Raw genomic sequence first — 24,521 nt, forward strand, 5'->3', positions numbered from 1 at the left:
GGTCAAGGACAGATTGAAGTGCTGCCTTCACTTCAGTGTCCAGAGAAGGTAACTGCGTGAGGTTGCTGGGAGATTATAGACCTTGGCTTAAATAAAGACAATTACTTTGCCTCTTACTGCTCCGTCTGTCTCATTATAACTTTCCTCTCAGCTTTCTCAGAAGAAGTAATTTACTTTTGTGATTCATGGTAATGTGAGCTAACAGGTGGTTAAGCATAGTGAATGGTACACTAAGTAATAACAGCCTGTCGATGTTTTTCATTCATGGCTCGCATTCATGTTTCGGCCCCTGGCTATACTTCTACACTTGGATGCATAGTTGATCAACTGTGTTGCCAACATTTCTTTGTGAAATTTTCTTGCCTCCACATATACAAACATCCTGGGAGTAATCTATGAATCTTAAATGGAAACAACTCTTGTGTGTGGTATGATATTTTAACAAAAATTAGAATTGGCTACTTTAAAACTAACTACTTGTTTACCCCACTGCTGTTAGCAGCAAACTGGATTGGCTCTGAAGCTACTTGTGAGCCAAGAAACACTTCCCCCCCTTGAGCAGATGAACAGGAAAATAGCCTTTAAATGTCAAATTCTGCAAAAATATCATTCTGCCTGGTTGAGTTTAAACATTCACAGGTCGGAACAGTAAGGAAAACGTATTTTCGAATGAAAGTGGACTTTAACATTTCGAGGACCTGTGAAGGAAGACGGGGGGGGCCCATGCTCTTCATCTCTGAGATCTAACAAAGTTTGTTGTCTTCCAAATGATGACGAATGCAAAACACCATGACAACTGCGGTTTTCTATATGCGGAGCTTGCAGACAGGACAAGCAGGACACAGGATGCTGAACAACATGGCCAGACAACATCGTATCGGTCAGGGATCAGAACCAATCCACTGATCCTCTTTCCCCGGCGGCTCATCCAGCTTTGGAGCCTCTAAGATCCCTGCACGATATATGACTTAGAACGAGCGCTGTCACTGCTAAGCCTAAGGTTTCATTCTAAGAGTTCATTCTGTGTCCGTCTAACTTTCATGTGCACGAATTAAGTGTGAATAAGAGATCACCTTTTTGAGTGTTTTATTATTTTCATACTCATTCTTACACTTCCATAAATTCCTTTTTATTTGCTTACACATATTACATCTCATGACACATACATACATACAGGTCATTTCATACATCAAATGATAGATTTCTAATGTCTCAATGACAGTTGATGGGAGACAGTATACAGAGTAGAGCTGCAACTATCAGTCAATTAATCAAAAGAAATTAGTCGCCAACTATTTTGATAATTGATTAATCGTTTCAGTCATTTTTCAAGCAAAAAGACTTGCTGGTTCCAGCTTCTTAAATGTGCTGATTTGTTGCTTATCTTTGTCATTTATGCGAGTAAATGCAGAGTCTTTGGGTTTTGGACTGTTGCTGAACAAAAGTGAAAATTGTGGATAGCATTTTTCAGAATTTTTTATAATTTAGACTACACGATTAATCGATTATGAAAATAATCATTAGTTGCAGCCCTATTACAGTGCATTTTTTTGGTATCTCACAAAGGATCCCTGAAGGAAAAGCAAGGAGCCATTTTTTAATCACTGGTGGCGTAACCGTCCATATAAAATATGTGCAGAAGGAACAAAGAGGTTAATGATTGAATCATTAAAATGTCATTGAGGGGTTGGTTCGGTAAATGTTTTTTTTGCACAGTTTTGGCTCCAGTAATCACAACAGCTCCCCGCTTCACCTCAAGCAGCACAAAAGGAGTTTCCAGGTAGTCCCAAAGCCATTCTGATAGGATTAAGTGCCTTTGACTGATGCCCACGTTGATTAGAGGAGATGACATTGTGTAACAGGAAGTCGAGAGCTTGCCTTTGCACCCACGAGGGACACTGCTAAAAGTGTTTCACAAAGTTCACTGGGAGGGGGGTGCTGTCAACTCAAATGCCTGACCAGATCAAGTTCAATTCAAGTTTACATGGAGAGGAGTTGAGGGGGGGAGATTCACACTGAGTTGACATCAAACAGTCAGTTATTGCGTGATTCGTCACGCTGTTGCATCAGTGAAGAGAGAAGCCTGTATCATACAATCAATGATGCTATAGCTGCATCTGCCACATTTAAACACAAGTCGCCTGCACACATAAGGCTTTGGTAGCCTGCTTTACCTCCTCTGTAAGAAGGGTATTTAAAGTCTAAAGCTGTGTGGATCTCAAACGCTGGCTGGCAATCAAATCAAATCCTATCAAATCTTCTTACAGGAGAGGTAGATCTACTGTGCCCTGTTTGACTATCTCCGACTCTTGCCTCCTCCTTAGAGGAGACAAAGGTTGCTTTCACTGTACATCCTTCAAATCAGTTTTATGCATCAGTTATTCTTTATGTTTATACAATTTACATTTTACATTCTCTATGTAATAAACTATATACATCATCATACAAATCATACACATTATCTTTTTGAATTAACATGGAATTGTAATTTTGCTCTAAACACTGGTGTAAATATTATATTATAGTAGATTTTTAGTTGTTTTCCAGGTCGTTGGACATAAACGTAACAGCTTACAGGTGATTTTCCAAGCTGACATCAAAGGTTTCACATTTCTAGATTCACAGCGCCCTCTCTTCTCAAACCCTCCATCCATGAAGCCAGTTCAAGTACAAAATTCTCAGACAAAGAATCCAAAAATATATATATATATATATATAGATAGATAGATTGCATATTAATATAAATACACCATTACGTGACTCATCGGCGCCTTTCGAGATAAGAGCCCTTGTCAATTGAGTATCTAGGCTTGAAGTTTTGTTGATTGCAGTTTCCTGCTTGCGTGTTCAAGGGATTAATTCCACAACTCGTCCTACTTTAACTGTTCACCAAAAAATTGTAACCCAGATATAAAGTTATGCGGTTATTGTGCCTCCATTCATGGCCTGCCACTGCCAAAACAGCAGCAGCTAAGTGCATTGTGCAAGCTACAGTACTGCTATACTGACTGCCAATAGGAACACTGCGTGAAAACTATTGCTTTGGCATGTTTACACCCCACATGCAGCACCCTATTTGAGCTATCTATACTTAAGAGTTTGTATCTGTACTTTAGCTTGAGTTGGAACATTTGCTTACAGCTTATGAGTGTCTCCAACAATGATTTCAAACCATAGATGTCAGAAATGTTTAGATTATTGCTATATTAAAGGGTGATATATGTTGTCCATGTTGCTTTTCAAATGTTCATGGCAGAGGAAGTTCAAATACATCATGTCTTCAGAGTCAAACGGCTTCTCTTGCAGTCAAGAGTCCCAACTTTACTTCTTGGTGATGTCTCTGATTCTGTCCTCCTCGGTGGATAGTTAGGCTGGACCGCAGACCGGGCCTGACTACACTAGACTAAAGTTAGGCTAGACTGAACCTGACCAGGCCAAACAGGGCTGGAACAGACTGCACCAGAGCAGACAGCACCTAACCAGAGATAACTACGCCGGTGTAGATCAGACCAGACCGAGCTAGCCTAGTCAAGCTCCAACTAGACTAGTTGTCAGGCTAGCATGGCCTAAGTTAGTCCTAATCAGGCTGCATCAGTCCAGATCCAGAAGCCCCGGAGGAACTTAGCAAATGGTGCAAGTCTTTGACTTCCCTCCGTCGCCTCCTGCTACATAAGCACACATAAACAAAACAAAGATGTATCAACACTTCTATCAGGTTATCACCTTGTAGTGTAGCGTCACATGTATGCATTTTATGAATTGCGTGTCTGTTTACTTCCTGTTAACTCTACAGTGACGCTGTGCCTCCAAAGTGATTACTTTACAGTACTTTTTCATCTTTAAGTTAGTTACTTAACTTGTCACCTTTAGCTTAACCATATTGTATTTACAGTTTGTTTTTCGTATGTTCATTTGATAATCACCCCAGTGTTTCAAAGAACCATTAGCGATGCTAGCTAGTCACTCAGTTTGCCATGGTGGAAGTTAGCCTTCAGGGCTTTTTGCCAGAAAGCCCTTTTGGAGAGAAACCTCGGAATTTTACCCTGATTTGTTCCCCTAAACTCAACTAAAAGGGCTTTCTGGCAGAAAGCCTTGAAGGTTAACGTAACACAACAGCTGTAGAACCACTGTTAGGCTAATTTTCACAGCTTAGCTAATGTTATGGCTGCTATATTATGTCTCTTTTTTTACACTTGGTGCTTCGAAGAGCGGCCAAAAATGTAAGTGACTGACATAGGCCTACACCATCTTATAAAAACAAGCTGTTAAGCTAACGTTAAAATAACATTCACCAACATTGTATCAGTAATGTTAGCTAGCATGGACAGAGTACATATGAACAATTAGTCTTAGTGGCTTTAAATTTGAATCTCTCATGTAACGTTATACTCATGTTATTTTTGTGTTGAACAAAGACAAGCTGTCATTGGAAGTAAACAGACGTGCAGTTCGTAAAATAGATATACATCTTTTTTTTACCTTTCCTGGCTTCCTCTTCTTCCAGTTTTTTCTTCTCGTCCTCAATGGCCTTTATCTTTGCGTTGTATACCTCGGCCAGCTCGTTCCAGTGTGACCGGTTGTTGTTCAGACCATCAAACATGGGTGTGATCTCTTTGTGGAACCTGGAGAACTCCTTGATAAATGAATGAAAATACAGTGGCTGTAAGAATATGTTACTCACATTGTGGGATACACACTGCAGAGAAAGAACTTGTTGCAATTACATGATATGCCTCTTAGACCCCAAATCCACAGGGAAGAGCAACACATGTTTTCAGTTATGGATGATGTGTGTTCTTGTCCAAATACCATCCTGTCAAACTGAAAAACAGCAAACTGACATTCCTGGTGGGGCAAACTGGGTTCAGTGGGTTCATCTTTACATCCTCTTGTCTAGCCCAAGGTGGTTGAAGCTACAACAGCACATCTGTAAAACTCAGTGGTCATTTTGTTGTCTGTAAGAACTTATAGTTTAGAAAAACTAGGTTTAAAATGAGTATATCCAGATTTAAAATTAAGCCGAGCTCTGTTGAAAAATTAAAACTAATCTCAGTTTAGTAAATCCATGTTTATTTACGTCTTGTTAAATTAAATTTAATCAGTATGGAGATGCTTGATTACCCAAATTCAGATAAGTAACTTTTTTAATGTAAAAGAGGAGGGGAAACTGTTACCTTTCAGTTATTATACATTCCTTAAAAAAAGTTACACTGTTGACTAGCTGGCTAAAAAGTTAACAAAACATTACATTGTTTGCTAGCTAGCTAACTAACTTCTACTCCTTTGAGAAAAACTTGTGTGCCAAATTAAGGGAGTAAAATGATCAAATAATAGAAGATAAAAAAAACTGACAATAGCACAATGAGGGAAAAAGAGACTGCCTGGCAACAACCGGAAAACTCTTTTAATGGACCAACTGGAGCAAATGAAAGATGAAACACATCATAAAATTCAATTGGGCTGAGTTTGTTCCTTAATCTTCTTCAGGGAGCTTGATTATTTTCCTGAATTCATCTCAAAAAGGCAGGCATTTTAAAAGTTAAACCTCCTTAAGTTCAACTAAACTGTGTTTTCAAGAGAGGTTAATAAATTCTTTCTTAATTTTTATGCAGATTTAAAAAGGAATCCTTACTGGTGCAACCCAGACATAGTTTTCATTATTCAGCTCTAGCTGAAGTTGAAGCTACACAATTCTGACAGTCTCATCCAAAAGTGAACACACACTAAGCTTTACAAATGAGGATTTGTTGCACAGTTGATGCTTGAAACTAAATGTTATTACCTTGAGAAGAGAAGTCACACTTTAAACTATGGAGTAAAGTTAATGACTCAGTTTAGTTACTTGCATTTGCAGAGCTCAAACTCTTTGAAAGTATCAAAATCGATTAAATTGAGCTGAGTCAGAACAACTTGCGGACAGAATAAAAGTGTTTATGGTGCTTTGCTTCGCTTTGCTGAAAATCAAAATCAAATAGAAGCTGGATTAAATCGTTACACCCCTCTTAGACTGTGGGTGTGTTGAAATTCCAGCAGTTACAGATGAATTGTTGCAACACAGAGCACAGGCCAGACTCTTCTGCCTCAAGATCCATCTTCAGACCATCACCTCCCCCTCATTGTTTATAATAATCACACTTTTTGTGAGGATAAATGCTGGAGCTGTGTGGCGGAAAAGCCGTTTGTTACCTTGTATACAAAGGAGCACACAAAGTCGATGAAACCACACTGCATCTTGGGTAGCTGCTCGGCACAGTTTCTGTCCATCATGGGCTGAGGGAGACAGGGGAGAGAGTTTCAGGTGAAAAACAATCCTGAGAAACCCCCCCTGCCAAAAAAAAAAATCATGTGAAGAGAAGGCACAAGAAGGGTATGACCCTTACAATTGGCTGTTGGTCCAAAACATTTCTCTCCAAATCTCCTTGCTCCCAGAATTCAGCAGCGACCATCAGAGCCACCTGGAGAGGAGCAGACAGACAAACAGAGAAACAAAGAATGATACGGGGAAATAAAAGACAAACATGGCGAGGAAAGGATTGTGAATGAGTAGCAAAAAATATAACAAACACCGTTGAGGACATTCCTTGATTTGATGAGTGTTATTTTCAATCCTTTCCCATCAACTGCATTTACACACACATGCAGTAGGTGATATGTTAGGGAGAGTCTGCCATCTTCCTTGTTAGCAAAATGAATAAACCCCCCTTGTTTACCTGCCACCCACACTGTAGCAGCAGAGAGAGTGCAGGGCCAAAGGGGCTGCTTAAACGAATATGTTACTGTAGTCGACTTGACTCATTGATCCTTTATCTGACTGAGGTTTGTAAAAGTTAGAATCTATGGCTCTGAAATATCAGCGGCCTAACTGTGCTGTGTATTGATAAATCCATGGCGCTATCACTGATGCTGAAGAAGGCAGATTTATAATTGCAACTTTTTCCTTCTGTCAGTTGCGACCTGGAAAAAGAGTCGTTCATGAGTTTGTTTGTTTGTCGTGGTGGATGAAACAAACCGTGTCCATCCTTCCTGTTAAAAATTAAGAAATCACCTACTGCGTACATGAGATGGAAAGGATCTCTTCTGGTAGCAATAAATATGAAACTTGTTTTCCTTCTCTAAAGATTTTACAACATAGCATTTGACCTCAAGATAACATTCTACCACAAGTGGACTGTTGAACCCAGTTTGTTTTTGTTGTCTTGACTTTAAACTTCCCTATTCTTTTAAAAATGTAAATAATTACAGTCCCTTAGATCGATTTTTTTAATCTTAAAAACCTTAAAACCAGTATGTAATGTCATCTGGCAGTGAGCTTGCAGATTGCAACCAACTTTCCTCACCCTCTCCTTTCCTTCCAAATGTGTAGGAGAGCCTACGGTAGCTGTGAAAAACATGAAAAGGCTGTATCTAGAGCCAGTGATTGGTTTGTCCATTCTGGGCTACTGTAGGAACATGGTGGTGCAACATGGCAGACTCCATGGTAGAGGAACAACACCCTGTGTAGATATATTCTTAGATAACAAAAACTCTTATTTACAGGTGATTATACAATAATGTAAACACACTTATAAATATACTCAATTTCTTTCACATTCTGCTAATAAATCCTCCTGAATCTTACATACTGGACCTTTAAATTACTGAGCCAAAACCAAACATATTTCAACCTGATAAACCTGATCAAAGCCCGAGGGCCAAGCAGGATAAAAATGCTGTGTAAAACTGTACCAGCTGGTCTAAACTACATGATAATTTGCTCCTGTGCTTTTTGTGTATCCTTTACTTCTTGCTAGCTTTACTATATATTCTTTAATCAGAACATGTGAAGGCTGTGAAGGCCGCCCACCTTGCTCTGTACCTCCCAGGGTTTGGTGATAGCCGACAAGTCACAACCTGTCATCATCATGGCCCTGGAGGTGAGAGACAGACAGAAAGTCAGGAGAGACAAGATGACACCCTGCTGTTACTGATGCGGATAATTTGCAAGGGTCTGCTGTGGCAGAATATATATTTTAAAGTAAACTGGACAGAGTTGAATCAACAGCTGTGTTAAACAGTTACATACATGACAATTTCCTTCCTGGTGGGGTTGTTTGAAACAAAGCCGATGGCCTCCTTCTCATCTGTCATTGGCTCCGTGGCGTTCACAATGTTTTGGAACATGGTTCTTTTTCTGCACGAGGACAAACAGAGGAGATAGCGGGCAGTCAGTGAAACCAACAGAACTAAGCAAATACACAAATTGATTTTGTAAAACATGTCCACCAAAACAAGGATATGGATGGACAGACAAGCATTGATCGGCTGCAGCTAAACTTTTGAGCCACGTCAGCTATGGCCAGTCTTTCGCCAGCATTATTTCACATAAGTCACAGACTGTGGCTGTTGTCATTAAGCCTACTTGAAATAAAGGGCCAGGTCAGTGGCAATGATGCAGACGTCAAACAAGTGCTGCACATGCTCAAACTGGCGCTTCTGGAGGTTGCAGAAGATGTTCAAGCTCTGTAAGAGAGAGTGAAAAGAAGTCACAATGTGAGTGCCTTTACTTAAGTACCATTTAAGTCTGATATATTTTTTATTTATTGTCCAATAACATGTCATACCTCTTCACCCATGAGCGTCTTGCTGTACTCCAGGTGGTGCCGCTCCATGATGGAGGAGCCATGAAGCTTAGCCAGAGGATGCGCACTCCTATGAAAATAAGAAAGGAGACAAAAATTGCAAAATGAGTTGACAAAATGTGAAACACACATGCATGTTAACTTCTTCCACATGCAAAATATCTTCACTTGCTTTGTCTGGTAGAGGTTGTTGGTCCCTCTGTGGTCGATATCGTGGCAGAAAGCAGCAGCCACCATGGCAAAGGCATCTAGATCAGAGTAATACTTCCTCAGCCTCCCTGTCTGTAAGCAGAAGAGACAAATTGTGGACTATTATGTGCAGGTATGTACAGGTATAGATTGTTACCGCCCATGACAAATCCATTTGTAGCCTGTTTCTTGACCATTTTAATTCTTTGTTATGCTCTTATGGAATACACCAACAGTTTAATTTAATTTAGGATAATTATTTTTTAGCAACACAAGGTTTGAAATGAGTAAATCCAGATTTAAAATTAAGCAGAGCTCTGTTGTTCAATTAAAAATTAATTTAAAAAATCTGTAAGTATAAATGAGGAAGGAAGACATTAAATTTCAGCTGCTGCATTGTTTGCTAGCTAACTAAAAAGTTAACAAAATGTTTAACTGTTTGCCAGATATTGATTTTGATAAAAGGTTAACAAAATATTATATTGTTTGTTAGGTAGCTAAAAAGTTAAGAAAAAGTTACATTGTGTGCTAGCTAGCTAAAAGGTTTGTAGCCTTATTAACCTAGTTATGATAGCTTGGCAGTGAAGCTGTAACTTCTCCTGTGGGAAAAACTTAGTCGGCCAAAAGAAGGTTAAAAAAATGATGACTGTAAAGTACAGAAAAAAGAGACTGCCTGGCAGCAACTGGCTGACTGTCTTAACAGATCATAAAACTCAACTGGGGTCAGTCTGTCCCTTAACCTTCGTCAACAAACTTTATTATTTTGCTTAATCCATCTCGAAAAGGCAGCCGTTTTAAAAGTTAAATTTCCTCAATCATAAGTTAAAGTTAATACTCGATCACATTTTAAACTTAATTGTAAAGTTTTGGTGCAACAGAATTAAATTCAGTCTAGGAGTAAAAGTGTAACTTGGGTTTGAGGAGATGTTTAAATCTAATCTTTCTTAAATATAGCTAGTTTTAAAGTTTGGCAAACATAATTTAAGGTTGAATGAACATTTAATCCTTATTGATGCAAATCAGCCTCAACATGGACTATATTTAACCTGCACTGGTGCAATTCTCAAGTAGCTTTATTAAGACATAAAACATGTAATGAGCCTATATAGGTGCATAGAGATGTAACGTGTTTTTCAACAGACTGAGCAGTCTGCAGCTGTGAAGTGGAGATGTTAATGACATAAAGAGAGGAGATGAAATGACAACAACTTAGAAGATGCTCATCTGTTCACTTGTCAGCTTTAGTGTTCATTACTGAGGCAGCAGATGCTGCGGGGGCGTTACCTGCAGCAGGCAGAACATGGTGTGGCCTACATTGAAACCGTGCCTCCAGTTGTGGTAGGTGATGGAACGGTAGCCCTTCCTCACCGTGTACATCCATCTGGTCAGTGTCTGGGATGGAGAGACGGAGAGAAGGGAGGTGGGATTCAGAGAACAAAAAAGAAGAGACAGAGGACATAGCATAGCACATAGCACATCTAAGTAGAGGAAACACAAAAGGAGAAAGGACTAACGATGGGTCAATTGATGATCACATCTATGTTTATCTTCTAAGAGAAACAGAAACAAAACTGGGATATTCTCCAGATACAAAGGACCCTTCACACCGCCAGCACCATTAGGAGCATCTCGTTAGATTCGGCTGACTCACCTCTGCGGGAACTTTAAACTTCTCCACAACTCCAAGCTCAAAGAACATGCGAATGCCGGCTTTGATGAGGTCGAACTCTGAAACAGGGAAGTCGCTGAAGGAGAACAGGTACAGATTCTCTCCGTTGATGTTGTCAGCTGGCGGACACGTTCCTTTCTGAATGAAAACAGTGCAGTTCACACAGAAGACATCCATGAGTCATTCAAGACTTAAGAAGGGTAGATGATTACAATGTAAGACTCCAGATACTTAGCAGTTATGATACATTATATGGTATGTCAGTGCTTTAGTGAGTGAGTATACTCTTAGAAAGGGTTCTGAGTGGAACCATTTCACTAGGGGGTTCTGAGGGAAAGGTGTATCCCTCTCTGTTGAGTTCTAGGTACAACTCTCTGAAAGAGTTCCAAGTGAAACCCAAATGAAAAAGGTTCAACCAGGAAACAAAAAGCGTTCACCAATGGATACGAGCCAAAGAACCCTTTATGGTTCACGTTAGCACCTTCATTTCTAAGAGTACAGTACAGTATTTTGTTTTGTAGTTTTAAACAGAACATACCAACATTTTGTACATCTCTTTCTGGTCGCAGTCTTCAGGCTCTGCATCAAACTTCTCTTTGGTGTTCTGGTCATAAAGGAGAGGACAATCATTCATAACATTTACATTCAACCCATGAACTTGCGAGATGTTTGCAAACACTTCAGATAAATGCTCCAAGACGTGACGCTGTAAACTGTTGTGTCATCGTCTCAAATGTGAGTTGCCGAATGGATCCATCAGACCTTTCATTAGTCCTCTAATAGCTGCTATTGGAGGACTGCTACTCAAAAAGCCATTTGCGGCGCATTAACCTTTGACTTGCTTTTAATTCCGTTGTGAGTGGCCTCTTGATCGAACGCCGAGACCGATCAAAGGCGAGAGAATACGTGCAGGAAAGTCAGGTTGATACTGACCAGAATGGACTGCAGCTCATCCTTAGTGCATCTGGTCTGGTACATGAGCATCTCCTGGGCGATGTCTTTCCTGTACTCCATGCGGTTCAGCTTGTCGTAGGTGTCGCAGTTCAGCACCGACCAACCCAAGAACTGGGTCAGGGCCTGGTACCAACAACGAGAGTGAGAAAGAATGAGAGGGAAAAAGACTCATCCAAGCAACAAGCAACTAAGCCACCCCAATGTATTCCTAATTACTGTTATTATCTCATTAAGTAAATAGATCATTTTCATCATGTAACACATGGGTGGTACTAAAGCACACCCCATATCTCAAAGAATTACGAAGTTACTGCTTTTTCTCATTAACATGCAAATTCATGCTGCAACAGGCTCCAAAATCAGAAGAAATCTTCCCCTTTGTGGGGGAAACCCTGTGGTGTAAAATATATCACGACATCCCACAATGAGACATGCTGTCTGATGGTGACGAGACATAAACAGAGCCTGTGTGGTGCTGACCTCAGTGATCTGCTCATCGTGTTCATCAAACGGTTTGCCGTCTTTCCTGTTGAAGAAAGTGGCGATTCCCACAATTTCTTCTTTCTTGTTGACAATGGGCAGGGACAAGACGTTCTTGATGACAAAACCTGTTTCATCCACAGCCTCTTTCTGAAATACATTGAAATAATACATTTAAACCCTGCAATCACATTTAAACTAAGGCTCCATCCTTCTTAAACATGAAAAGGAAATAGAAAAAAATTATAAGAATTTCCTGTAGTCTCTCAAGGTAAATGTTTGTATGACAGGACTTCTATCTCTCATACTATAATTTACTAAAAAAATTAAAAGTGTCCACTTTCACACTTTGCTCACACGGCGTAACTGAAGGATTGAATGTATGTTGTGGGGTTGCAAGTTTTGTGCATTTTCCTTAACTGATCATCAATTGATTAATCATGAATAATTTAATGAGATAATAAAATAATTAATGAGATAATAATTTTTTTTCTGTCATTGAAAGTTGAAGTTAATTAATCATCAATTAATACATTTTTAATCAGTTAAATTCTTAATAGCAATTAATATTTAATTATTAAACATCCCTAGTATGTATAAAGTGAATGGCAAATTATGTTTTCATTATATTATATGTATGCATGCATGCAATATTTATTTCAGTTATAAAGACATACGCTTTTTATATATAAATATATACCAAAATAGTGGTATATATTAAGTGTGTGTGTGTTTATATAAGACACTTATGAATGTAATTTAACCTATTTCACATCTATACTGGAAATTGAGAATGAAGTTCACAATGACCATTTGCATGAGTGTTTATTGGTCCAAAGTGGGTGTTTTGTTTTGTGGTTGTTACAGCACGATCAGCACAGTTTTTCCCAAAAATATACACAACAAAAGCAATACTGAAGTTAAATCTAACTTTATAAAATTTATATTTTTATTATTATATTTTATTTAAATTATAAAAAAAATATTTTTTATTGTCAGAATCGCATTTAAGACATTTTAAGACACTTAAAGAATTCAGAAAATTCAGATTACTGAAGTTTACAATTTTTAACATTTTGGTTTCACTAATGGTTACCCAACTCACAGAAGTTTGATATTACACATCTACTGAGGATATTGTATGTGGATTTATTGTCATATATATTGTAGTACTTGTATGTTCTCAAATTATATAAGCCTCATATAGATCTTCTACCTGGTTTTACTGACTAGTTTCTGTTAAAAGATGTAAACATTGAGTCAAATGTATCTATGTCTTTTCTGGACGAGCATCAAAACAGCATGATATAAAACCTGCACATTATACAGGAGGGACCTTCAAACTGATTCTGATGTGTAGTCCATTGTATCTACACATGTGAAATCAGCTGTATGGTAGACACCATGGTGGCCATACACAACTGTGTGTCCTACATGTGGATGGACTGTAAATGTGTGCTCACCTGGAAAGTGAAGTAATCATCTGCAGCCACGTTCATCATGTTGCAGATCTGCAGGCAGTCACATTAAAAACATTAACGTCTGGTACTCCAAGTACCCCAACCTACATACCATTAGCTTATTTGTACGCAAAATGTAAGTATTTATAAGTAAGTCATACTCTTATGCCTGTGTTATGTCAGTTATTATCACATTGCAATGAATGTGGTGCAGTGTCCTTTGTTTCACTACATTTTTATGCTGCTACATTAGATGTTGATATGTCACTGGGCCTGTTATACAACTTTTCCACTTGATTTTCATTCTTTTGTAATTCTAGTGATTCTGATAATGAGTTGCCCTGCAGCCACTGTGGGAGACTTACAAAGCCGTTCTCCGCCACGTAGGTCGGCAGTCCGCTAACCAGAGCCCAGTGATCTGCAGGCGGACCACTGAAAACAACATAAAACATACAGAGTGGAGTGAGTTGGAGTGAGCAAATTTCATGCATTATGTTGCCTCTGCAGAAAACATGCTCAAATAAGAACTCATCAGAAAACCCCCAGATTTGTAATGTATTATTTGTAGCTAATGCTGCTCACGGTATGACTTTGATTTCTTCTTTGCCTTCCAGGAGGTAGTCAATAATCTTGTAAAAGTTCACTTCCTGTATAAAAAGCAGAAGCTTTGTTAGAAATTATTGATCATCCTCAAACTATGTCAGACAATAAAAAAGATGAAGAGACTATGATTTAAAGTAGAAAAACGAGTTTATTACCCTGCCGTCTGGCGTTTTTGGTCCTTTATAGGGTTCCACATCTCCCAGTTTCACTGGCCATTCATCATAGAATTCCTGCAGGAGGAAAAAAGAAACACAGAGAATCATAGTTTTATTTATGCCTGTAGCTGTGAATGCTATCTATTCAATCCTGTCTGTTAAACTGAATCTATTCTGCGAGACTAACCTTCTCTTTGGTCATGTCCAACAGGCCCACTGAGTATCGCTCACATTGCAGATAGGTCCTTACAGTGTAGAGCGCTTTGTGGAACTGCCTCTCAATGTCTGTCAATTCTTCAAACACTTTACTGGCCGACCAGAGCAGCACCTAGTAGAAAAACAATCACGTTTAGTATACAGCGAGAGGCCTGTTCACTGCATCAGAAATACTGGCAAGTAAGTGAAGGGAAGTTCCCTCTGGATAATATCACAGTATTTTAAACAAGGATCCTTAAAGCACTTATTTACAGGGTTTCTGCAGGTTTCAACAGGTTAAATTAAGGCATTTTTAAGACCATTATGAATTCAATTTAAGACCTATTTCATATTGCAAAATGTAAGTTAATTAATCTCTAATGAATTCATTAGTACATATTAATCTCTCAGACTAATGGAATCTGCTAATCCAAGCCCATGTCTTGTCTTTTTTTCATACTTAAAGGTCATTAGTGGTTCCATCTTGGTTTCATTTTGTAGTTGTTTCAGTGTGATCAATACACTTTTTTACCTCCAAAACACTGAAATTAATGCAACTTTGTAAAATTAATGTTGAGTTCATAATCCAAACAATTTTTAAGACGTGTCAAAATCATGAGACAGATAAGGCCTAAAAGTCACATCCCTGGTTTTGAGATTTTTGAAAGAATCTGCGGAAATCCCATTATTTATATAATAGCCACAATTTTGTTTACCTGACTCCTTCTGGACTCTACATTGAACATGTAGACTGTGTGATGCTGCAGGGCGATGACTTGAGCAAAGTCCATGTACTTGTGGAAGAGCTGTAGACAGAACCAGATTAGAGGTTTCATTAATATGCAACAGCAGATTTAAGACATATGAAGAGCAAAGATGTGATTTATCATTTAAAGTGAGATGTGTATGAATAATATGTTGGGTGTATAGACCATGTAAACCATGCTTGGCTAAACACTACACACATTTTGCAGGTGGATTTATGTAGAAATACATTCCATAGGTCTTTTCAGGCTGATAAAATTCCTTTACAGTTGCAAATACCAAACCATTTGATGATATATCAGGTAAACACAAGTGTGTTTTACTTAATTACTGAGGATGTTTTACCCAGTAGTGATAACATAAAGAGAAACAGATGTAAACAATCTGTCCACATACCAAACACAGAGAATACACAGATGTCAGACATTATAATGAATGTTAGCGGTGAAAGCTTTTATCCTGGGCATCATCTTCATCAATCCCCTCCTTAGATCTCTTTACTCTTGGTTTTCAGCTTTGACACAACTGAGAATCAACCTCCACAGTCTGTAAAAACATCATTTTCATCTGACCCAGTTCAAGCTTAATGGAGCTGCGCCTCAGTGTGAGTTCATATCTTCTGAATAATCAAAGACAGTAGTGAATGTGCTCTGATATAGACTACACAGATAACATATTCTCAGTTAAATCATTATGGCTTTTTTTCCCCCCAAGTTGAATGCTCAAAAGCAACCATATCAAGTGCAGTCAGGTCTGATTGGCTCCCACTGACATAATGGGAGTGTTTTGCACCCCGCTGATGAGATGTAATTACAGCAATAATCTTTATTTAGCTGCACATTTCAAATGACAGAGCACACAGATAAGCAGCTATGAATATGATGAACACAGAATTCCTACAAAATATGGGGCATTTTAGCTGCTTAAGACAAAGAAGCCTTAATAAGGAAACTAAAATAGTTACATTTAGGTTTCCTACCTTCTCATCCTCTGCAGAGAATGCATCCGCCCCTATTTTGTTGAGTGCCATGACGACTCCAAGGCACTCTTTCTCAGCCATTAGAGGGAACGTGAGCATGCATTTAGTCTTGTATCCAGTCTGTTTGTCCACAAAGTCACTAAACTTTTTGTTCTGCATCGAGAGAGAGAGAGAAAAAAGCAAAGTTTAGCAAAGCAAAGATTTATTTGAATCCAGCGGTGAACATAAAACAATTCATTCTATACAGGTCATTGCTGTTTTCATGTGCTCATTAACTGCTTGTCAGATCAAACAATTCATATTCACAGTGTATCTAATATTATTATTTTTTTTCAAATAGAGGGCAGCATCCTGTCTGATCTTTTAAAATTAATAAACTATGATTTGTTATTGATTCAGTTATCAATATTCTATTATAGACTACACGTGCTGCATTCACAAGATGGGTTGTTATATCATCACACTTTCTTCATCTGACTATTTTGATAATTTAATTGATGCAATGTTTAATGGGGATGGCAGGCATGAATGCATGATAAAAATCTTAAGAAATCATTTTGATATCTGCTGAGTTTTCGTAAATCTTGCTGCACACTAAAACTGAATCCTATAATAAAAATACATCAAATCAGGTAATGCAAAATAAAACCCTTCCCACCTATTTGATTCTCACACTAATTCTGTATCACTATATCAGTATTTGAAGATATTTTCAAAGCAACAAAGGCGAGAACCTCATCATGAATGTTATGCATTAAATAAATCTAAGTGGGCCTTCATGAATCTTTATTCTACAATTTTAACCAGCATTTCTTTGTATTCATTTAGTTAGCTATGTACATACAAATTTATTTTGTAACTATAATCTTTTGTAAACCAACTTCATTGTCATGTCATCATCCTACTGTCACTGTAGTCTATCTTTCTGTTTTTTGAACAAACATAAAATAGACTTAAAAATGAATGAATAGAAACAAGTGTGGTGGTACTTTATTAACTGGTCTCTGTACTGTGTAGTGTGAACATTTATAAAGAAACTCTTCAGAAACAATGATCTGGGTGGCCTACAGTCCTGCAAATGACCTTCAGCTAACAAGTTCATGTATATCTGGGAAGTTAGATAAAGGAATACCAGTTTTTAAACCGTAACACCTGATAACCATCATTGATAAATGTTAAATTGATAGTTCATTAAACTTAAGTTAATACCTCAAAACAACAAAATTCTAATTAATAGTGTTTATTAGTGATGCTATAATTTATAATCAAATGTGTACTAATGTAATCAGAATGTGTATACACACATATACGTTATAAACTTTTTTATATTGCACAAACTAATGACAAAATACAGTGTTAGTAGAGATTATTAGCATTGTAATGTTTGTTAACAGTAAAATGACTATTAACTGAACCTGAAGTAACTATAAATTTACAATTTTTAATTATGGAGTTTATTATAAACTGTTGTCCATTAGTTTGTGTAATATAAAATCATCAGTTCAGAAAAGTATCAGTATCAGTGTATATGTTATCTGATATTTTGTACAGAAAATATTTAAGATTATTATTATCATTATCATTAAAAGTATAAACACAGATCTGCAAACAAATGATAATATTATATAACCTACTATATTTAACAGTGAAATAACTATCAACTACAGTTTAATTAACTCTTATTTTACCATTTATAAATTATGCTTATTATAAAGTGTTATCAACTTATGATAAAATATAACATTGTATACAATATTAGCATTTTAACGTTTGTTTTAGCAACTTTTAATTTGCCATTTATTGGGTGGTCATTATAAAGTTTTACCTTTTTAATACCCACCAAGGTTATGGTGGTAGTTTTGGCAAATAATAACTTTGCAAACCAATATCTCCATATAAGAGAATTTGCATTAATATTAAATTTGCAGAAACAATCAAATCCATTTAAGGTAATTTTCACTAATTTTCACTACAGAAACAAATGTCTCGATATAAGGGTTTTTTTTTTTTTCAAATAACAGATTTGCAGAAACAATCAAATCCATGTATGGTCATTTTCTCAGATTAAAATTTTGCAGAAACAAATATCTCCATGTAAGAGAATCTGCACTAATATTAAATTTGGTGTAACAATCAAATCCATATATAAGGTCATTTTCAGTGATGAAAACTGCGCAGAAACTAATATTTCCATATACAGTAATTGTCACTAATAATAACTTTGCAGAGACAAAAATCTCCAGATAAAGTGACAGCTTCAGGGTCACGCACACACAACTCTCTAGTTTCTCACCGCGGAGACGTCTGGGACATTTTGTGGCTTTTTGGAATTTGCGGTGTGGCCCACAATGCCCATATCGAGCGGGAAGACGATTTCCCCCTGCGGATGGACCAGGTTCGCTTCGTATTTGGAGCTCGGTGTCACGTCAAAGAGGCTGGTGGCGAGCTCAAGTATTCCGTTCCTGCCCCGGCAGTAGTAGTAACTGAGCCTGTCGGCCTGTATGATGAGGGCGACCCTCTGCAACACTTTGTGGAGGGACTGCTCCATGGGCCCCTGCTTCTGCATCTCCTGGACCAGCTCGAAGATGATGGCGGCCTCCTGGATGGCGTTAACATCCTTGAAGGAAGCGGTGTCTTTCACCTCGACGGGCGCGGAGAAGGCGGCGGACAGGGCTTCGGCGCGGATTTTCTTATCGAAGTACTCTTTGGCAAACTGCGGGTTGTTCTCCAAGTACTTCTCCACGCTATCCTTGTCTGCCATGTTGAACTCGTGTAGTTTGGTATTCCCGCTCTCTTTTTCACAAAAGCATCACCTGCCCGGAGGTTGAGAGCGTACAGGGGGGGAGCTGAGCTGTGGCCTACAGGGCTGTTTGGATCAGTAGCATCCTCCTCCGCGGTCCCCGAGGGAGTCTCTAACTGCGCATCCCGTGTCCACCGACGGGCAGAATAGGACAGAGTGCGGCTTAGAGGCTGAAAGGATCAAAGTGGCCGCTAATTAATGTGACGTCATGACATTAAAAGCCCTGCTTTAAGCGTCCTTAACCCGCAAATCCCAGCGCTGATCATTTTATATCGGGCAATCCTCCTCAAATGTGGGAGGAGGCAGGAGAGAGTGTTGTCGGGTTGAATGCCAGGTGGGATGCATGGGGTTACCTGAGGGAAGCGTGGGATGGGGGCAGGTGGTTTTCACAGGTCCCCTTATGAGGGGTGTCAGTATACAGTGCAGACAGATACAGGTGCACCGGGACCCTTGTGGTGAAGTGACCAGATTTCTGAAATGAAAACCAGGGTCGTTTCCTGTTCGGTGGTAAAATATCCAACTGAAATGAAAAGGATGATAATTCCAGTTTTATGTATTTGCGCTGTAATAAACAGATGTAGGCTGAATGATAAACTTACATTGTAAAATGTGTCAGAAAATGATAGTTTACGCACCAAGTGTTTCTCCTTCTTGTCCGATCTTAACTAGTACGCTATTAAGTAAAATACCTGTGTTTTAACAGATTCCAGTTGCCTCATTTTTGTATTTTATCTCAATAACATTGTTTGGATCAATAAAACGTCAGGCTCTATAATCATATCTTTAGGCTTACTCCTCTATCTCCTCTGCTTTTCTTCCTATCCACTTTTTCTTTGGAACACAGTCAAAACAGGGACATTTCAGTGGATAACCAAAGCTGGGGACAGGCCACCAAAAATGGAGATGTCTGGTCACCCTAAAAAAAACCAAGCCCTTCATAGTTTTTGTCAAACCTGTTTACTTATTAACAGACTGTTTTACAGCAGCAATTTTGACAGAAAATAGTAGAGAAAATACAGGTGTCACAAGTGGAAATTCGGGTCATATAGAGTCAGTGACCACCAATCGGGATTTCAACATTGATTTAGTTAAAAAAAAAACTGGATGATATTCTGTCTTAATATCTAAGACCTCTTTTTGTCCTCTTTTTCAGTTGGCTAAAATGCTCCAGGCTACAACATCAGTGTGTCACAAAGCACAACTTTGTTCAGTCAATATCTTAATTTGTTCACTTCTAAGTTGAAAGAACCATGATATTGATTAGCTTGAGGGCGTCTCTCCACGTCATATTTAATTGATAGGTGAAATCTGGACAACACAAACATGTAACTTCAATACATTTAACGTTTCATACAAAATGTCATCAATACAAACTAAACAGGCTGTGTGCTGCTAATAAGAAGCTTCCAGGACATCAAAATGAGAGAAGTTCTTAATGTAAAATACAGAAATTCAGCCTCTTGTTGTAGCCTAGCGTGCATGTGCAAGTATTGGCGTAATGGTTATAGCTTTGACTCCTCCAGGGTATTTGCAACGGGACGTAGTATAAAGAGCAACAGAGAAGTTTACGTGGACAGGAAGGTGTGGTGGGTGAAACTTTCACCCAAGTTATCAGGGTCTGAGTCTTAGGTGTGACTTTTTTTTTTCCAGCAACTGAGAAATCTGGATGTAGTTCTGTAGTTAGGGTCCAAAGTGACAATAGGCTATGATTTGCACACTGTAGGTACAAAAAGTCTAAATTTTGAATGTTCAATCAATGTCTTTTTGACTTGTGACCATAATCATTTTTTAAATGTCTTTTCAAGGAGTCAAGGGACTTGAGAAAGGCTCTGCTACACTAAATGGAATGGGACCTTAATTACTATCATTGTTAACATCTGTTTTTTATCCCACATCAATATGTCTGCTGTGAAAAAGGTCTACTAAGTGTATTAAGCTAAAGCAGGAGACACATCAGCTCTCTTTGCCTGAAGTATCCTCCAAGCGAGCCAACACTTCATTACTGCTGTTCTATCCTGGTTGTTGTTGCTGTACCTGGAAGTACCTAAATAGTGTCAGCTACTGGCAGTGATCGTGTTCAGAGCCATAATGCTCGTCTACTTAACTACCTGCTCCAAATGTGTGGGCCTACCTGTGTGCTCTAATTAAATCACCATCATGGAGGTATCAATTCTAGAACTGGAAATTGGCCAATTAGTGAGACTGGAACGTCTGAGAACAAGGGCCTAAACAAAGATGGCTGGCTATTATTAACTGAGTGTACTGTCTGGTTAGCTGCTGGCAGACAGGCAAGACAAGGAGTTTCCCACTATTTTTTGCTGTAGGGATTAAGGCAAGCTCATCAAGGGAGAACTACAAAAGGTGCGTGTGTGGGTTTATGGATGTGAGGCATTGCGGAGATAGCCTGTTGCACCGTGGGAGAAACTGGTTGGGTGAAGAAAGACAGGCAACCAGATGGACAGACAGACAGGCAGCCGAATGTAATGATGAAGGTGATAAATGATGAAATATTTCTGATAGTCATTTCCAGTGCTTTTCTAACAGAACTGAATCAGTTAGGTTTTTCAAATGTTTTCCAGATTGTGCTAATTTTTAACAAATAAAATAAATCAGGTTTTTATTTCTTTTTGTGTGTGCAGACATTTTTGACAGAATTTGGCTCTTTGTGTCAAAACTCTACACACAAGCCAAATGAGACTCAACACTGCAATCAAAACCTAACAATCCTTTTTTTAAACTGGCATTTTTGCAGCAAAATGATACACCATGCACCCCTAGAATTACTCTTTAAAAGCAACAACAACAACAGCAACAACACTGCTATCTTTAGTACTTTAGTAATTTTCTCATGCAGGCTCCTGTGAAAGATAGTTCAAGTACATCTACTCACATTTCAATGGTCACAAACAGAGAGACTTTAGGAAAAATACTGGGGTTTTTTTATAACAAAAAAACACAAAGAAAATTATATGATACTGTAAACTCATGGGAACAAAAATAAGTACAAGAAAAATACTTTGCAAGGGTATACAAAAAATTGTAAGGGATGGGGTGGGTGGTTTGGGTGGGTGCCGCCAATTTCAGGTATGTTTTGCATTTTGTGTTTTTTGATTGCGAGGGATTTCACTCATGAACAATGTGTCTAAAGTAAGAAACAGTTTGTAGGGTTTTGCAAGAAGTGTGTTGCAGAATTGCAAACAAGTTGCAAAGCAGAAAATGCGTCCTTTTGGTGCTTTTTGTGAAGTTTTGCTTACAAAAGTTAAAGGATTTGATGCTTTTATCTAAGCATTCACTTTCATTGGGTAAGCAATCAGCAAAAACAGTAACTTTTACTGAACAGTCACAACTGTGGCCACAATTAGCAATTACAGCATCACATCACACTGGATTTATCTACATTTCCCAAGATTCAGCTAAGTGAGCTGCTTTAAAAAACATTGCCATCAGGTGGCCTAACTGCAGAAAACAGTCAGCAAACTTTGTATGAGGGCACAACAGCCCGAGCCACATGTCATCTGTTTATTTTCCCGACTGTACATTAGCCAGGAGGAGCCTTAAAGGGACAGAGAGTTTAAATAAAGTAGCAAAATTTGAATGAGCTTCTGGCCACAGCATCTACAGGTGCAGCCGTTGCCATGAAAAGATTGTATATTTGTGGCAATGTGAGAGCATTATCATCAAAACACCTTAGTGCCTTAAACTCAGCACTTTCTTTTGTAACTTATAAATTCAACTTTTTTCATTTGTAACAGGAACAATGGGATATGTCCTCTTCCACTGCTGCATAGCCCTGATTTAGACAATGGATGAAAAGTTCCCAAACTTAACCTTGTTCACAGTTCTTCTTTTATTCAGAACTAATTAGATTGGAAAAACACCTTAAGTGCTGTAATTTACTTGGTGCAAGCGCCTAACTGTGTAATCTTAATCAAGTAATTACCAGTTTATGAACTTAACTGGTGCAATCTATTTCAATCCAATTCAGTCAGCTTGTTGAAAAGGTTTCAACAACCTGACTGGTACGTTAGGCTGGAGGTAGTAGTGGTGTTGCCTGATTGAATTGCATTATATTTATGTGGGTGGACAAAACACCCACATCGCCTCTTAGAAGCATAAGAGCCTATTTGGAAGCAGTGTATTTAGCCATGAGGTGTTTTGCTCAACCTCCTCTTGAGTTACTTAAGTTTCTCCCCCCATCAAAACAAGAAACTGCCTCCTGCTTTAAGTATGACTTTACTATTTACCGCTATACCACCCCGAAAAATCTTAAATGCATACACAGACATGGCAGTGTACATATTTTCTTGGCCAATCTTCACGATTATGAAATGTCGCACTGGCTCTGGCCACATTCCAGCTGCTATTATTTCTGCTGAAAGTGAGTGATTGCACTGTTTTTGACCGGCCAGGCCTTTGGTTATGCAAGCTGCAGATGTTTGGCACTGCTGTGCTCTTTCATTCAACCAGGCCCTCAGAGGAGCAGTTACATGAACTCAGCGCAAAACAACAGCAAACTACCTATAAAAGTCTGCCACAGTAGATTTAAGTCTGATGAAACACAGACCTGTGTTACAGAATAGTTTAGGTATTTCTTTTAACTTGTTAGCACAGTGAATGATGTGCATTTTAACTGTGCAACATGGAGCAGCAGAATAAAAGTAGTATTAGACCCTGGTCTTGAGAAAACAGCATTTTTTAAAAAAAGGAAATAAAGAGGGTCTTGTGTTTGAGATTATATCAGTATGGGACCCGTTTGCTTTGGCATAGTGTTCACAGGAATCACTTCTTAGCTTTTGCTAGTGCTATAAACATTTTCATAAAAACATTTTCACAAAAATACACCGCTGATCTCTGATTGATCCCTTAAATGACAACAATGCTTTGAAGGCAGCGATGCCGGGATGGTTATCATCGATGTGATCACATTATGTTTGAAACTCCAGACCTTGTGTTCGGACAAAATGGGATTATCTCTCTTTCACATTGATTATTTTCTCTTGTGAGTGGACTTGAGCACTCTGTCCACCATTTATACAAACAGTGCTGGGAGTCACTAAAGAGTCCCCTGACAGCGTGATTGAGCCAACAGCTGATGCAATAATACAGTTGCTGCTGGGAAACATGCTCACCAACTGTGACATTTTAGTGACATTTTATTAAAGCTAGTACAAGGACGTTTTAAACTAGTTATGAAACAGTCTCAGTTTAATACAGATGTTTCTATATATCTACACAACCATCCATGAGATGATTGACTCTTTTTATATAGTTGTTTTTAATGCCTGCCACTGGGTCTGATTGTCCTTGAAACCAGATGAAACCAAGCCTGTGTTTACATTTTCTCAAGCAAAGTTAAAGTGAGTAGTACTTTCACCAGTTAAAAATAAACAGGAGAATATTTTTCTTTAGATAATTTTATTTTTGATGTCATATTTTGGAGTTATTACAGCTGGAACACTCCCTTTACTGTCCTCAGTGGCCTCCAAAATCAACAAAATAAGGAAGGTCCTTGTAGTAGCTTTAAAAACGAAAGGGCTCAAGTCCAGTTTTTCCACACAAAAAGCATGTGCAGTCAGTCCAAGCACGCAAAACACTTCACTGAGATTTATGATGTGAAAATGTAGTTTTGTGCCTGTGCATGTGCAACACTCAGG

At 38.4% G+C, this 24,521-nt stretch overlaps 1 protein-coding gene across 1 annotated transcript in view; it reads right to left on the reverse strand.

Moving 5' to 3' along the window:
- Nucleotides 1–2,917: 2,917 nt before the first annotated feature.
- Nucleotides 2,918–24,521, reverse strand: part of LOC146312027 (cone cGMP-specific 3',5'-cyclic phosphodiesterase subunit alpha'-like) — a 39,592-nt gene continuing 17,988 nt past the window's right edge. The window contains 21 exon segments of the mRNA XM_084740229.1: nucleotides 2,918–3,665; nucleotides 4,480–4,633; nucleotides 6,187–6,270; nucleotides 6,381–6,455; nucleotides 7,844–7,907; nucleotides 8,063–8,170; nucleotides 8,399–8,499; nucleotides 8,601–8,688; nucleotides 8,791–8,900; nucleotides 10,092–10,199; nucleotides 10,459–10,614; nucleotides 11,015–11,080; nucleotides 11,410–11,553; nucleotides 11,911–12,060; nucleotides 13,374–13,421; nucleotides 13,736–13,802; nucleotides 13,953–14,017; nucleotides 14,129–14,203; nucleotides 14,316–14,456; nucleotides 15,040–15,129; nucleotides 16,068–16,220. Of these exon segments, the coding sequence (XP_084596355.1) occupies nucleotides 3,622–3,665; nucleotides 4,480–4,633; nucleotides 6,187–6,270; nucleotides 6,381–6,455; nucleotides 7,844–7,907; nucleotides 8,063–8,170; nucleotides 8,399–8,499; nucleotides 8,601–8,688; nucleotides 8,791–8,900; nucleotides 10,092–10,199; nucleotides 10,459–10,614; nucleotides 11,015–11,080; nucleotides 11,410–11,553; nucleotides 11,911–12,060; nucleotides 13,374–13,421; nucleotides 13,736–13,802; nucleotides 13,953–14,017; nucleotides 14,129–14,203; nucleotides 14,316–14,456; nucleotides 15,040–15,129; nucleotides 16,068–16,220 (2,091 nt within the window). The 3' untranslated portion in view covers nucleotides 2,918–3,621.

The sequence above is a fragment of the Lutjanus erythropterus genome, chromosome 17 (assembly GCF_056507025.1).
Source record: "Lutjanus erythropterus isolate fLutEry1 chromosome 17, fLutEry1.hap2, whole genome shotgun sequence".
NCBI lineage: Eukaryota > Metazoa > Chordata > Actinopteri > Lutjaniformes > Lutjanidae > Lutjanus > Lutjanus erythropterus.